The sequence below is a fragment of the Fusarium poae genome, chromosome 2, assembly GCF_019609905.1.
Source record: "Fusarium poae strain DAOMC 252244 chromosome 2, whole genome shotgun sequence".
Taxonomy (NCBI): domain Eukaryota; kingdom Fungi; phylum Ascomycota; class Sordariomycetes; order Hypocreales; family Nectriaceae; genus Fusarium; species Fusarium poae.
Window position 1 is genome coordinate 752,406 of NC_058400.1, and position 14,613 is coordinate 767,018.

General features: G+C 46.2%; 3 protein-coding genes across 3 annotated transcripts; 2 read left to right on the forward strand and 1 right to left on the reverse strand.

Moving 5' to 3' along the window:
• Positions 1 to 220: 220 nt before the first annotated feature.
• FPOAC1_004175 (uncharacterized protein) lies at positions 221 to 2,027 on the forward strand (the record flags this gene model as incomplete). The annotated part of the gene is made up of 3 exons (XM_044848729.1): positions 221 to 314; positions 364 to 1,314; positions 1,363 to 2,027. 3 exons carry the CDS (start codon positions 221 to 223, stop codon positions 2,025 to 2,027), a joined length of 1,710 nt encoding a protein of 569 aa, XP_044707439.1.
• Positions 2,028 to 10,445: 8,418 nt separating this feature from the next.
• On the forward strand, positions 10,446 to 11,822 carry ARP6 (Actin- protein 6; the record flags this gene model as incomplete). The annotated part of the gene is made up of 2 exons (XM_044848730.1): positions 10,446 to 10,878; positions 10,924 to 11,822. The coding sequence occupies 2 exons, from the start codon at positions 10,446 to 10,448 to the stop codon at positions 11,820 to 11,822; spliced, it is 1,332 nt and encodes a 443-aa protein (XP_044707440.1).
• Positions 11,823 to 12,252: 430 nt separating this feature from the next.
• On the reverse strand, positions 12,253 to 13,269 carry FPOAC1_004177 (uncharacterized protein; the record flags this gene model as incomplete). Its single annotated transcript, XM_044848731.1, has 1 exon — positions 12,253 to 13,269. The coding sequence occupies one exon, from the start codon at positions 13,267 to 13,269 to the stop codon at positions 12,253 to 12,255; it is 1,017 nt and encodes a 338-aa protein (XP_044707441.1).
• Between the last annotated feature and the right edge of the window lie 1,344 nt (positions 13,270 to 14,613).

Genomic DNA, 14,613 nt, shown 5'->3' on the forward strand with positions numbered 1-14,613 from the left:
CCCCCACCTCTAGTGCCCTCACCCCGCGGATCAAATTCCGTTTCCTTGCCGAGAATTTACCGTCCAGGGGCCTAGGTCCTCTCCCCAGAAGCTCAGGGAGTTATTTCAGTGGAGACCTCACCCCGGTTCCATCGTAAGTAGCTGACCTGGCCATTATCCATTACCTTCATACCGACTCTATCTCTACACTTCCACAACCACAAACCAATCCACGGCAAAAATGCAACATCCTAATTCTGTAGCGCTTCTTAGCGCTATATACGCTTTTACACTGGCAGCTGCTGGCGGCGTGCCTAGAGGTGTCGGTCCTGAATGTATGTTCTCGTCTCTGAAACTATCACCAAAAAGCTAACAACAATCCAGTCGTTTCTCATTATGAAGGCAAAGACGAATTTTCTTGCATTACCAACGCTGCTATTAAGCTCAGTCTTGATCGAATCAACGATAACACGTGCGATTGCCCCGACGGCTCTGACGAACCCGGTACCGCTGCCTGTGCCAACATCGATCCTCTATCCCCCGAACAACCTCTCGCTGGATCATCCTCTGGCACTACCAACACGACCAATGCTCTTCCTGGATTCTGGTGTGCCAACAAGGGTCACATTGGCATGTATGTGCCTTTTCTCTACGTCAACGATGGCGTGTGCGATTACGAGCTCTGCTGCGATGGTTCAGAGGAGTACGCTGGTGTCGGTGGCATCAAGTGCGAGAACAAGTGTGCAGAGATTGGCAAGGAGTACAGAAGATTAGAAGACGAGAAGAGAAAGGCTATGCAGAATGCTGCCAAGAAGAGAGCTGCCATGGTCAACGAAGCAAAAGATCTTCGACAAAAGGTTGAGAACAAGGTTGCAGACCTAAACAAGGAGATTGCCACACTCGAGGCCAAGAAGGAGGATCTTGCGCAGAAGCACCGCGAAGCCGAACAACAAGATAAGGGCAAGGTTGTTCGCGGAGGTGACGAAAACAGCGGCGGAAAACTTGGTGTTCTTACTGGATTGGCCAAGACTCGCATCAATGAGCTTCGCGATGCTCTCGACAATGTCGTCAACCAGCGTGATGTTCTCAAGGAGCGAGTCGGTGAGCTAGAGGAGCTTCTTACAAAGTTCAAGACAGAGTACAACCCCAACTTCAACGATGAGGGTGTCAAGGCTGCTATTCGATCGTTTGAGGATTACTCTGCTCGTCAGGCGGCGGCTGTTGATGAGGTTGTTCCTGATGAGGATATCTTGAGTGTTCTCAAGGAGGATAGTGAGACTAATGGGATTAACTGGAGTGAGTTTGAGGAGGGTGAGGGAAGTGATACTGATATCCGTAAGTCAATCGCCATACTCACAAATGCTTTGCTAACACCTGTCCCAGTTTACAACTTTGAGGCTTACCTTCCTACCTCTGTCCGCTCTTTGATCCACGGTACTCTTGACTCTATCCGCGTATGGGCCATCACCAACGGCATGCTCGCCGACAACACCACCCCAGGCAAAGAATCCACCCTCGTCCGCGCCGCCCGCGAAGCCCTCGAAGCCGCCAACCGCGACCTCACCGATAAACAAACCTCTCTTTCAGTTGAACAAACCGACCTCAACACAGACTACGGCCCAGACGACATCTTCCGCGCCCTCAAAGGCAAGTGTGTATCTCTCGAAGCAGGCGAATACACCTACGAACAATGCTGGCTAGACCGCACCAAGCAAAAGTCCAAAAAGGGACACGGACAAAGCAACATGGGTAATTTCAAGCGCATCGATCGCGAGATGGCTGACGAGGAAGAGCGAATTGATGGTAAGAGTCTTGGAAAGGGTGAGAGGATTGTGCTGCGGTATGAGGATGGTCAACAGTGCTGGAATGGACCACAGAGAAGAACTGATGTTTGGCTTGGTTGTGCTGAGACGGAAGAGCTTTGGAGGGTGAGTGAGAGTGAGAAGTGTGTTTATAGGATGGAGGTTGGTACGCCTGCTGCGTGTGACTTTTCCAAGTGGGATGTTGGGACGCAGCCTAAGAAGCCGAGATTTAGAGATGAGCTATAGAGGGGGGGAGTTGAAAGGTGATAGATAGCGAGTTGTTTGTTCATGATTAGAAAGAATAGAGATCTGTCTGTGTCTACGTCATTGATGCCAATGGTGATAGTGCCCCCAAGTTGCACTGCAGTTTTAACCTCCTCCCAAGCTTGACGACTATCGTAGGTACCTTTTAGCCAGGGCACTCAAACCTATTACGGAGAGTCCCTCGCCGAATCAAAATCGCATTGAAGTTATTTCCAACGAGATCCTACAGAAGAAGGTTATTTATTTCGCGACTTGACATACTCTTTCTTCGATTTCATCTTGACCGATACGGGTAGCTGCAACAAGGTGTGATAGATAGGTAGCGGGGTTGTGTCTTGCAAGAGAAGGAGGTTGTTTATTGATTGGAAAGAATAGAGATTTGTTAATGCGTCTATAGAGAAAGTGTTTAGTCCACATATTTAGCAAGTAAAGGAGTTTGTCAGTGAACCTAGGTCAGCTCAGTCTTTTAGAGACGAGACCAAAGGAACCGGTCGGGACTCGGGAGGGGTTAAAATTGCAGTGCCCGTCCTTGCAGGCGCCCGGTTAATAAGCAGTTACATGCAGTGGCAGTGTATCACTCCATCGTTTTGCCAGGACTCGGGAGGCAACCCAAGATACAATTGTTTAACGACCTCTGGAAAAGATAGACCTAAGAAATGGCATTGTGCTTTTTTATTCTATATTTTGGTCTTTTACTTAATGTTAATTTCCTGAACAGCAAGAGTTGTATAGTAGTCTATTGTGTGTCGTGTTGGTTGAAGTTGTAACGAAGGGTATGGTATCCAGAACATGTGGTTGTGTACGCCTTGCAGGCAGCCAGTACTCTTGAGAGAGGTTAAAATTGCAGTGCTCGGGGATCCTTGAGGATAGACATATCTAGGTAACCTGAGAGGGGCACCTCTCAGGTCATGTATAAACCCGAATCCTTGTACTTTCTTTTCGCTCGCTACCTAGAAGGCTCTTAAATTGAAATCACGTCCACTGTAATAAGCTCTCACTGGAGCATGGAAGCCTGCGAAGAGGTTAAACTTGCAGTGACTTGTGATCTTAAATCCCATGGCATCAATATTGCCTTGGGCATTTTATTATTCTACACCTTGCGGCAGTACAGTTTTCCTCTATCTCGGTCAACCTAGGAGGGGGTTAAAATTGCAGTGAAAGTTGAGGCCCTAGGCTGACTTTCGCAAGAATCAGAGCAATGCAAGCTACTCTGTTGGTCTAGGTAAGTTATAATGAAAGGTATGCCACGTAGCACGTGCGTCATGCGCCTTTGCATCCAATAATGGCATTTCCCTCGTCTCGATCTACTCTTGGGCGAGGTTAAAACTGCAGTGCATGTAGGAATGGGGGGTTTGGGTTATGAGAAAGTCGCATTCAGTGTCAGTGTATTGATCTGTCATTTTGGTCGGCCTTGGGAGGTTCCCAGTCCAAGAGGCAGCCCAGGATACAGTTGTTTAACCTCTAAAAGAAGATGACCCAAGAAATATCTTCATAATATTTTTTATGCTGTTCCCCTTCCAGTTAATCGTTGAGAGCAGGAGTAATAAGGACTAGTCTTTGTGAGTTCTGTTGGTCCCGGCTGTAGCAAAAGACATGTTATCCAGCGTGTGGTGGTGTGCACCTTGCAGACAGCAACAGTATAGTATTCCCTCGACTTGATCTGCTCTTGGGGGAGGTTAGAATTGCAGTACACGTTGGGAAGGGTGGCAAAAGCATCACGGCCTAGCAGTTAAGGCCACAGTCCATTATTTTATTCAAACCAAAGGGGACCAAACTCGTAGCGACTCCTGTGGTAAGCTCTCACTAAGTAAGGGAACCTGGGATGAGGTTAAAGTTGCAGTGAATCGATCAATAACAGCCTGATTGATGTTATATTAGGTATTCCTTTTTATAGGTTTAATATCTCAAATATAAGGATTTCCAGCCTGATATCTTTATTATAAGAGGTAGGCGTTGGGTATACTATTAATGATTCTGCGTCTGTATGTCTATTGGCAGCGCAGCCTTTCAGACAGCCTCCAGAGAGGTTAATATTGCAGTGCAAACTAGGTCTTAGACTTCGGATGGATGTCTCCCATAGGTAGTTCCGTTGTTTATTTAAACCCTACTAGAGGGGGAACTAAAACTGCAGTGAAGCTCCTGCGGTAAGCGGTCCTGGAATATGGAAACCTGGGAGGGGGTTAAAATTGCAGTGAAAACCCTCTTTTGGACATGCAAAGCACATACTTTATAGTGAAGTAATTGGCCCGGCGATGCGGGGCAAGGCTGGCTTTCTCCACGGGCAGCCAGTTATGCTTACTAGTAGGTAGGTAGGGTACTGTAGTGATGTCTTAGCGAGTTACTATGTAGACGCAGTGAATACAGGTGAAAATTACCACCTAGCCCTGGGAACCATGCAAATGGCCAATTTTGACAAGAAGTAATCCTCAAGCAGCTTTCAGCACCATATAAAATTCCTCTGGGACTAGGAAACATCAAGATATGATTAAAAATAAAACATAAAAACAGGTCCGATTCGGTGTCGACCCGGTGTTCTTCCAGACACCCATTCTCATACGTCCCTGAATCCATCGGCAGCATAGCTTGCCTCGGGCTTTGTTGGTTGACGACCTGCTGAGGGGTTAAAATTGCAGTGAATCTGGGCCGTTCCCATCGCCTTCACATTCTCAATGCTAGTTATGAATCAGATACTGTTGTGACTTGTCAGTCTCACCTATTATGGGCGGACATAGTTGTTCAACCTCTGTGTATGTCTACCATGGCAGGAGAGATAATTCCCTTCCGGATCGACTGCTGAGCATTCCTTAATACCGATTTTTCCAAGAGCAAAAATAGTATGAGCTACTCTGTTGTACCTGGATCATGTCAATTCAAACTACAATGAGGGCATATCCAGAATGTGTAAATGCGGTGCGCCTTCTAGAGAGTAACAGCATTTCTCTCGTCCCGATCTACCGACTCTTGAGGGAGGTTAAAAATGCAGTGCAAGTTGTGCTTTGAATCCCTGCTGCATGCCCCATTGGGATATAGAAACCTGCGAAGAGGTTAAACTTGCAGTGAAATGCCATTTTCAATCCCATCCAGGTTGCTTGGGAGAACCATTGTTCAACGTCCATACCCAGCAGTAGAGTAGCTTTGCTTCCTGGTCAACCTTCAGAGGGGTTCAAATTGTAGTGGACGTTTGAACCTCCTTGCATCATGTTGATTTAGTATCTTGTCAACCTCAAGTAACCTGGGAGGGGGTTAAATTTGCAGTGAACGTTCGGTCTGAACACCACTTCATCATGCATCGTCCAACGTGGTTCAGTTGAGCACCCATGTTAATTACCCAACCTCTGTGTATGCCTTCCAACCATGGGATGCCACGAGATGATATTCCTCCGGATTAGCTTCCTCACGACTGACGTCCTTGATGAATGCCCAAGCGCAACAATCAGCAATGTGAGCTATGCACCCTGCACTGCAATTTTAACACCCTCCCAGGTTTGACGAGGTGCCGAATAGCACAACGCCTAACTATTGGTTAGAATTCAGTGCAAGTCGGCTTAAGGGTGTGGGACAGTGGTTGAAGTTGCATCCTATTGGTTTGTTCAAACCCCAAAGGACCAAAATGGCAATAAAAGCCTGTCTGATAAAGAAGAACACCACAGCTGGCGAGCAAAAAGAGAGCAAGAGTTCGGGTAAATTTGACCAGAAAGTTGGGACTTAATGGCATACGAGATCTCGTTCGACGGTCTCTTGGTCGTTCAATTGTTCTATGTCCCTGCAACAAAGCTTTTTTCCTTCTTGTTTAACCTTTGAAGTGATTAAAGTTGCAGTGCAACTTACAGGGCCGCAGGGTAACATTGTCGAAGGATAAATGCATTAACTAGGCCTTGGTGAGGGTTATAATTGCAGTGAACACGCACCTAGACACTGCCACCATTGTCACTTAATAGGTAGCCAATGAAGGTTTGATACGATGCTTCATTGCCATGCTCGTGAGAGGGCTAAAATTGCAGTGTATCGTATACGCTGGGGAACTGATGAAGTTGTTGGGTCAGGTAAGTTCATCGCTTTGTTTGGACTGAGGGGGTTGAATCTACTGTGCACTTTTGACAAGACTGACTTTCTTACGGTTTTGAGTAAAAGACTATTCACTATTTTATTGCGGTCTCTTTGAGAGGGTTGGAATTGCAGTAAATAAATGGCAGACAATACGGATTGTTTTATAATGGTGTTAGTTATCCCACGACTTGGCATACTAAGCCTTGAGAAGCGGACAAACCGCCATTCTCTATGAGGAAATGATTCTCAGGCAGCTTTCACTACAAGTTTAACCTCTTCCGAAGGCTGACCAGATATCTTGGGATATAAACCAACTAGCTTTGCCCTCTTGGTAAACCTTCTGAGGGGTTAATATTGAATTGCAGCTCGTATTGTAGCGAGGCCTGCTAATTGAAGCGGGCAGTCTGTTTTCTTATTCAACCCTCACAAAGGACCTAATGCAGTGAATAGATTTTTCGGACATTCCTGCCAGGCGAAACCCGTCATTCTACTTCCCTGCATGTAGCTGTAGCGTAGCTTTCCTTGGGCTTTCTAGGTAGTTGACTAAAATTGCAGAGAATCTGCAGGAACTTGAGTACACAAAATACCGACAACTAACAGCCTATCGTCAGGTCAGCTATAACTATTCTCTGTAGCAAGATCTCAATTAAATACAGAAACCTAAGAGGAGGTTAAAATTGCAGTGAAGGTGCGGCCCACCACCCACCTACAGTGATGGGATATAATTCCTCGAACTTCTGTATACCCCCACTGGGGAGGACTTACGAAGTAATGTCGCTCCTATCTAGAATGACTTCAAGCAATTGCCAATGTCGACATCCTGAAGGGCCAGAGCAATGTTAGCTACTGTTAGTACAAGTTACGATGAAGGTCATACCACTCAGCACGTATGACATTGTGTATCTCTGTATCCAGTAGCCGACTCTCTCACCTCGATTTACTTTTGAGAGAGGTTAAAAATGCAGTGCAAGTGAAGGCCTCACGAATGTATACACGTTTTTGGCAAGTGTGCAAGTCGATCGCTTTGTTCGATTGAGGGCCAGGTAGGTAAGTAGCTACCAATCAGACTGCGTTGTTGAGCATCACCTTCACTGCGATTCTAACCCTCTCACAGGCTTGACTAGATGCTGAATAATGAATACATATTTGCCTCAATTGTAGTGAAAGCCAGCCCAATAACTTGAATAAACCAGTAATTCCGAACAGCTCTCACTGGAACATGGGATGTGAAAGAACTCGCTTGCAAAAAGAGAGTAGGCATTCAGGCAAATTTGACCAGGAACTTAAGGCTTCATGGCATAAGAGATCTCGTTCAGTATTCTATTGGTCGTTTATTTTTCTATGTCCTTGTAGCAAAGCCTTTGGAGGGATTAAAATTGCAGTGAAGTCTTACTCCATCGTTGGCCCCAAGTAAACCTGGAGCAATGTTGGCCCATTATAAGCGGAGTTGATTGGAATTTAAGCCAATGAAATTTTATATGAGCTTTTATTCTCGTGCTTCAGAGAGAACTAGAATTGCAATGCAAGTCGTTCACGATCCACGAATGGAGAATTGAAAATGCTTGGCAAATAGATAAGTTTATCGCTTTGTTCGATTCCTTTGAGGGGGTTAAAATTGCAGTGTAAGATATGTGACGAGGGGCATACTCCAAGGCTCACATTCTCGAGACTCTGAGGAATATGAGCTGAATATTCTATGGTAATCCCTTGGCAAGTTTGAATCGCAGGAAGAAATAGTAGATAATACTAATTGCTACAGAAGCAGTTTGTTTATCCCACGACTTAGAATACTTTCTGAACATAACAGAGGAGAATCATCATTGAGCATCGAGAAGTGGAAAACGGCCAGTTTCGGCGAGGAAGTGGTTCGTGGGCAGCTTTCACTGCAAGTTTAACCTCTTCCCAAGGTTGACCAGGCTGCCAGATAGCTTGGGATATGAATGGATCAGCTCTGCCCATAGACTACCTTGGGAGTGGTTAAAATTGCAGTGTAAGTGGACCATACACACAGGCGAAATCCAAGGCTGACTCGTTCGCCTTGTTAAAATGCAGTCATCGATGAGGATAAGTGAAATTGTAATAAAGCAAAAATGTATCAATCCCAAGTCTTGGGGAGGGCTAAAATTGCAGTGAACATACATGCAATCCACGCAACCAATGCAAGTCGGTGTTCCCATGCTTCGGAGTGGTCCAATAATACTGTTCAAAAAAGACGTTGTACTCACGTTGCACTCGAGGCTGGTCAAAATCCCCTTTCTTCGTTCAAACCTCTGAGGGGGTTAAAATTGCAGTGAAGAAGTGCTAAGGCTGACTCCAAGGCATTCAAACTTTCTTGAGATTCCGTGTAATACTTGCTGTTCTATCGTGGTCCTTTTGGGAAGGGTGAATTTGCAATGGATGCAGGTCCTACGTCAGTGAATATCTAAACTATACCTCATGGAAAACCAGAGCTGTTAGGGAATCGGTGCCTTTGTCGCCAAAACTGACTCTGTGTTCAGTTCTTGGGCCAATAACTCATACTTAAAGGCTTCTTGGTTGTGAATCTACTATCGTATTATGGAGTGTAACCAAGTCTGGTATTGGCATGGAAAATTGCTATTACCTGTGTCCTTTGGGCGGGTTGAAGTTCCATGTTGGTCAATCGCACTACATTGGTTACTCTTCTGCAGTCCCTCAGATGGGCTTAAAACTGCAGTGGAAAGCAAAGCGCACGGTTTCTAACATGCAGCTGACTGTCTCAATTGTGTGTTTGCGCATATGCTGCCGTGCTTCAGATGGAGTTAAAATCGCAGTGAAGTTGGTGTGTATGTTTTAGACCCCATTGATGCTTCCCTCATGCTTAATTGACAACGCTCTGCTTGCCATGTTTCCTGACATAAGCCAGAGTGCGTTCTCATGCAGCTTGTTAATCGATAATTCTTTTTTAGGGAATAATTAATACGACCTGGGTATTAGTCAGTATCTAGACAGCTCTCTCGTAGTAAAAAAGATGGCATGAAAATGAGCCTATCTGCATCCTTGCCCATGACTCTTCTGAAGTCAGTAAATGGCGGCTAAAAATTAATGTTAACCAGGTACTCTGCTGTAACTCAAGAAGTGGTCAGAAATAGAGTGGCCCTTCTTGTACCTACGTAGTAACCACGGAACCCGAGAGTTTTTTCACTGCATTTTTAACCTCTCTCAAGTGCTGCCCATCCAGACGTAAATTGATGTGATGCAGAATGCATATTTTATGTGCTCATGGAAGGGGAAGAGGTCAATACAATTGCATTTTCTCGGGATGCTAAAAAAAAATAAAAGGAATTTCTTCAATGTAGTAGTGAAAATTGGTAGTCTCATAACCGCAATGGAGGTTTACTACTCGCTGCTTTTGCAGTCTTGGGGTCATCTCGCAATGCAGTAAAGCTCAATCAGCTGTTTTGACCAATTCTTGGAGAAGGTTAAAATTGCAGTGAAGAAGTGTCGATCTAGGGCTTTGGCACGGCTACTGTCGTCGCCGGGGTTCAAAATGTAGTAACAAGATCATTAGTGGCCGAATTTCTGGCATCCTTGCCATGCTGCATGTGTTATGCATTCGTTAATGTCCTGGAGGGGGCGTTAAATTTGCAGTGAAGCCGATCTGAAGGTAGGGGACAGAGAACATAAGATGTGAAAGCCCAACTGCACTATAATAAACGGGAATTCCATGTAACATATGTTCTGTACCCTCCTCGAGTCATGATCGGGAGACGATCATCGAAATGCGTAGGTGCTGATGCTCAATCGGCGACGCTTTACTCACCTCATTTCTCGTCAGAAGCCAGGGTGTTTCTCAGTTACAGCTTTCTGAACTTGACAACTTCCCTAGGTAACTTCGATAATAGACAACTTGTATCGCATTAGTCAGACAAGTCTCAGAGGGGTCAAGTTTACAGTGAGGATGATTGAGTAGCCAACATGTCGCCATGGCTAATAGGCAACTGTAGGAATTCCTTGGTGGTGTTAAAATTGCAGTGAAAGGCCGCGTTTCTTGTCGAAGCCGCGATACTTACTCTCTTGGAATACCTTGGGAGGGGTTAAAATTGCAGTGAAAGTGGTTTTGTGTGATATAGTTGCGTCACAGGCTCTACGCAAAACTCACACAAAATATTCATACCAACTCAGTATCATGACGAGGCAATTCAATATGCGAAACAACTGCATTCATCATGCTGGGATCCCATGACATGGCAATATCCATCAAAACGGTCAGTATTCGTATCATGACCACATTTCATGATGGCTTATGTAACACTTCCCCACATGAAATCGCGTCACAGCCAAACCTCCAAGAAAATCACCACCCATTTTCTCAATCGCATCCACAAAACCGCCATGGCCGGAGGACGCAAACCCAAACCCGCGCCTCCCAAAGGCCCATCCTCCACACTCGTCCTCGACAACGGCGCCTCAACTATCAAAGCTGGTATCGTACGCGACGGCAAATTCGACGACCCTCGCATCATCCCAAACGTCATCGCCCGCGACCGCGCCCGCAAAGTCTACGTCGCTTCCGAGATTGAGAAATGTCGCGATTTCGGAGAGATACAGTTCCGGAGGCCCATGGAGAAGGGGTTTATCGTTAATTGGGAAGCGCAAAAAGAGATTTGGGATCGTGAGATTTTTGAGAACAAGGCTTTTGGGATTGATCCTGCTGAGTCGAGATTGATACTCGCTGAACCGCCAAATGGATTGCCCATTCTCCAAAATAATTGCGATCAGATTGTTTTTGAAGAGTACGGGTTTGAGAGTTATTATCGCGGCATAGGTATGTCGCCTTAGATGCTCGTGTCCTTCATTGCTGACCAGATAGGACCAACATTCAATGCCTACCACGATATCCAAAACATATTCCGAACACCCCAAGACGACCCGACCGCCAGTAATACCCCCGCCGAAGCCGTCATGGTGATCGATTCCGGATACTCGCACACGACCATCACACCACTCCTCCGCGGCCAACCTCTACACTCAGCCGTCAAACGATTAGACGTCGGCGGCAAGGTCCTCACCAATTACCTAACGCGATTAATCTCCCTTCGCCATTTCGATATGCGTAACGACACATACATCGTCAACGAGATGAAGGAGCTTTCTTGCTACATCTCACCCGACTTCAAGGCCGATCTAGAAAAGTCATGGAAGGGAGCGAGGGGAGATCGACGACCGGATTATTTATCTGGAGGTGGTATTGCCAAAGATTACATCCTACCCGACTTTCATACCCATTTCAAGGGGAGGTTATGCGACTACGAACCCGCGCGACATTCAAAAGCGAAGAAAATAGCCAACCAATCCGAAGAAGACGTTTTGACACTACGAAATGAGAGGTTCACGGTTCCTGAAATACTCTTCAATCCATCAGATATCGGGATTAGGCAACCCGGTCTGGCTGAATTGGTTCAGGAATCCCTCAATGAACTCCCCATCGGTCTTTGGCCTAGTCTTTTGGCCAACATTGTCGTCGTGGGTGGAAACTCACTCTTTGATGGGTTCATCCAGCGAGTGCAAAAAGAAGTCGTGCAGCGCGTTCCGGACGATTGTATAGTGAGAGTGGCCAGACCTGCAGACCCGATTACACAGACGTGGTACGGCGGTGCCAATCTAGCCAGCCATCCGCACATTGAGAGGTTGGCGGTTACAAAGAAGGACTATGAGGAACACGGTGCTGCGTGGGTTGCTCGGAAGTTTGTCACTGGGTTGGGAACGTGAGGAGACGGAGAGATTGGAAAGATCTCTTATCATTGACGGGGCTGGGACAAAAGTTCTCAACATGTTCCACAGGCGCAGCTTGCTTGAGATACACATTTAAAAGCCCCGGATCACGTCATCCAGGAACAAGGACAGGTACGGCGTCCCGACCCGGCCTGCGCAAGCTTTGAGTGTCGGCAGAATGCGCCACGTATACACTCTACTGGACGTGAGATGTGTATTCGGACCGGTCCGATCCCGCGCATCACCTTGTCTTGTCTAGGCTTATTGTCTTGGTGTTTACCTATCAATAGGCGTCAAGAGGCTTCGGTAAGTTCAACAACTGCTTCAAGTACATCACAGGCGACAAACGACCTTTGTATCAACTCCAATTATTAAATAGATGTATACTACATAGACACCACTATACAATGCGCCTCAAAGGTATCATTTACTCCTCAACCCTCACGATAATCTTACCCCCACTAGACCCCTTCTTCAAGCTCTCAAACGCCTTATCCGCTTCTTTAAACCCAAACGTCGAGTCAATAACAGTCTTGACTTTACCCTCTGCCATCCAATCCCTCAACTGGTTCAAGTCTTTGGTCTTGTTCACTGTCATGTAACTAACAAACTTGGCCTTGACGCCGCCCAAGAACGCAGGGCGCACGATACCAGCGGAAAGACTCAAGAAACTCTTGGCTGAGACGTGACCTCCGACGAAAACGTAGCTGCTTCCGGGGAGGAGATAATCGTTTGACGCTCCGTAGAGGTTAGGTGGTGAGTTTCCTACGTTGTCGACGCAGAGACTAAAGACTTGTCCGCGCTTGCGTAGTTCGGCCATGACGTCGCTCGTCTTGTAATCAATAATATCGTCTGCTCCTAGACTCTTGCACAGATCTGCTTTACCTGTTGAGCAAGAAACAGTAACATGGCATCCCAGAGCTTTAGCAATCTGAATACCCCAAAGTCCAACACCACCTGAACCACCATTTATAAAGACCTTGTCGCCGCTCTTGACATATGGCTGAATACTCTGGTATGCGGTCAATCCCGCAGTTCCCACACCAGCAGCTTGATCCAAGTCCATATCTTGTGGTATAACGCTGTATCCTTCCTTATCGACGACGGTGAACTCGGACAGGGAACCAAATGCCTTGAGCGGTGATGCGCGCGCGAGGACATGGTCACCTTGTTTAACGTCGGTAACGTCTGATGCGACGGCTACAACGCGGCCGCTGAGATCCATGCCTGGGGTCTTGGGGTAGGAAGTAATTGCGCGCGAGGCAAGACCTAGCTCGATGATCTTGTAGTCTGCGGGGTTGAGAGCAGCGCGGGAGACTTGAACGAGGATTTGACCTGGTTTGAGGGATTCGGGAGTTGGTTTGAGGATTGTGGTGTGGTGTTTGAAGACGGATTCGAAAGTTCCTGGGCTGGCGACTTGCCAGGCTTGCATTTGTTCAGCCATTGTTGTATAGATTCTGGTGGTGTAGAATTTGATGTGATGATTGATGCAGTAGTCAAGCTCTGTCGATGATGAGTTGGAAAGTCAATGAAGTAAATTCACATGGGAATTTAGACTATGATATCAATGCTAATGACGTCTTGGAATACGGGAAAGAAAAAAAAAGAGGCGAAAAATTGCGAATGGGGTGGAGACACCGAGATATGAGCCGAAGATACCAGAATGAGAAGTGTTTTCCGGCGTCAATTGAACTGCCGGTTTCTTGTAGTCTTCAATTTAATATTAATATTATCTCGACCAAAAGTCATCATAATTTGAAGTCAAACTCCATCAATTATTATCTCACAGACGGATGCATCTGTAAAGTCCATTTGTGGAATGTCATCATTGAAGCTGTCATGACGCACCATGTCTCAATCTCGACGCGTACATCTCCCATTCCGACCTTTTTAATTGACACAAGCCTTTACTTGAAGACAAGACATGACTCTGGTCAAATATATTCATCGGAACGCATTAATAAGCTCGTGATGAATGCGCAGGGTGGTATCGGTATCGGCGAGTCAAGCTTGGATGTAACTGTCCCAGGTCGCAATAGCTGATCAATGCGCCCGGAGATGTCTTGCAGAAAGAGGTTGCGCCCGTGATTGAAGGATATTGACACTTGTCAAGTAGATTTTGTCGGTCGAGGAGTTGTCGCGCGTGTAGTTTTCGATGTCGCGTCAATTCGGTGATACTTTAATTGTTGACGCGTCTGGAGCATAAGGTTCGCTGAGAGTCACGTCATTTGACGATGGCTTCAATAAAGATACGCGGTATTTTCGAGTGAGTCGATGTGAATGGTCGGTTTGGCATGACTGAATGGCTGTTGACATATTATCGCAATCGTAATCTGTTATCTCATCAGCATCTCAAATCTCCCCAGATAAACACATCTCGTCTCGTCTCATCTCATCTCAGACCCATTGATCAGGATCAAGATCAACGCGGGGCTCGTCAACTTTAAAAACCACAGACGTCGGCGTGATCTCGGTGGATGAACAAACTGTCGGGTCAGACACTGATGGAAAAAAGGGTTCTGGGGAAAGAAAAGAAGAGATCTCGGTGTTATTATTTTACTGGAGTCCCGTCCCTGTCTGCAGGTGGTCCATGATATGGATCGTCTCTCGCTTGACTCTCAAATTCTGGGGTATGGAGTTTTGGAACACTAATAAATTGGATCCCAGTTAGTATCTGTCTCTGATCTAGGGTAGATGAACTGAAATAAAACTGTCGCGTTCAATCATAACAGAACTATAGACTGATCTTTTTCGTAAGCATCGCATGTTGAATCATGGGATGCAGTCG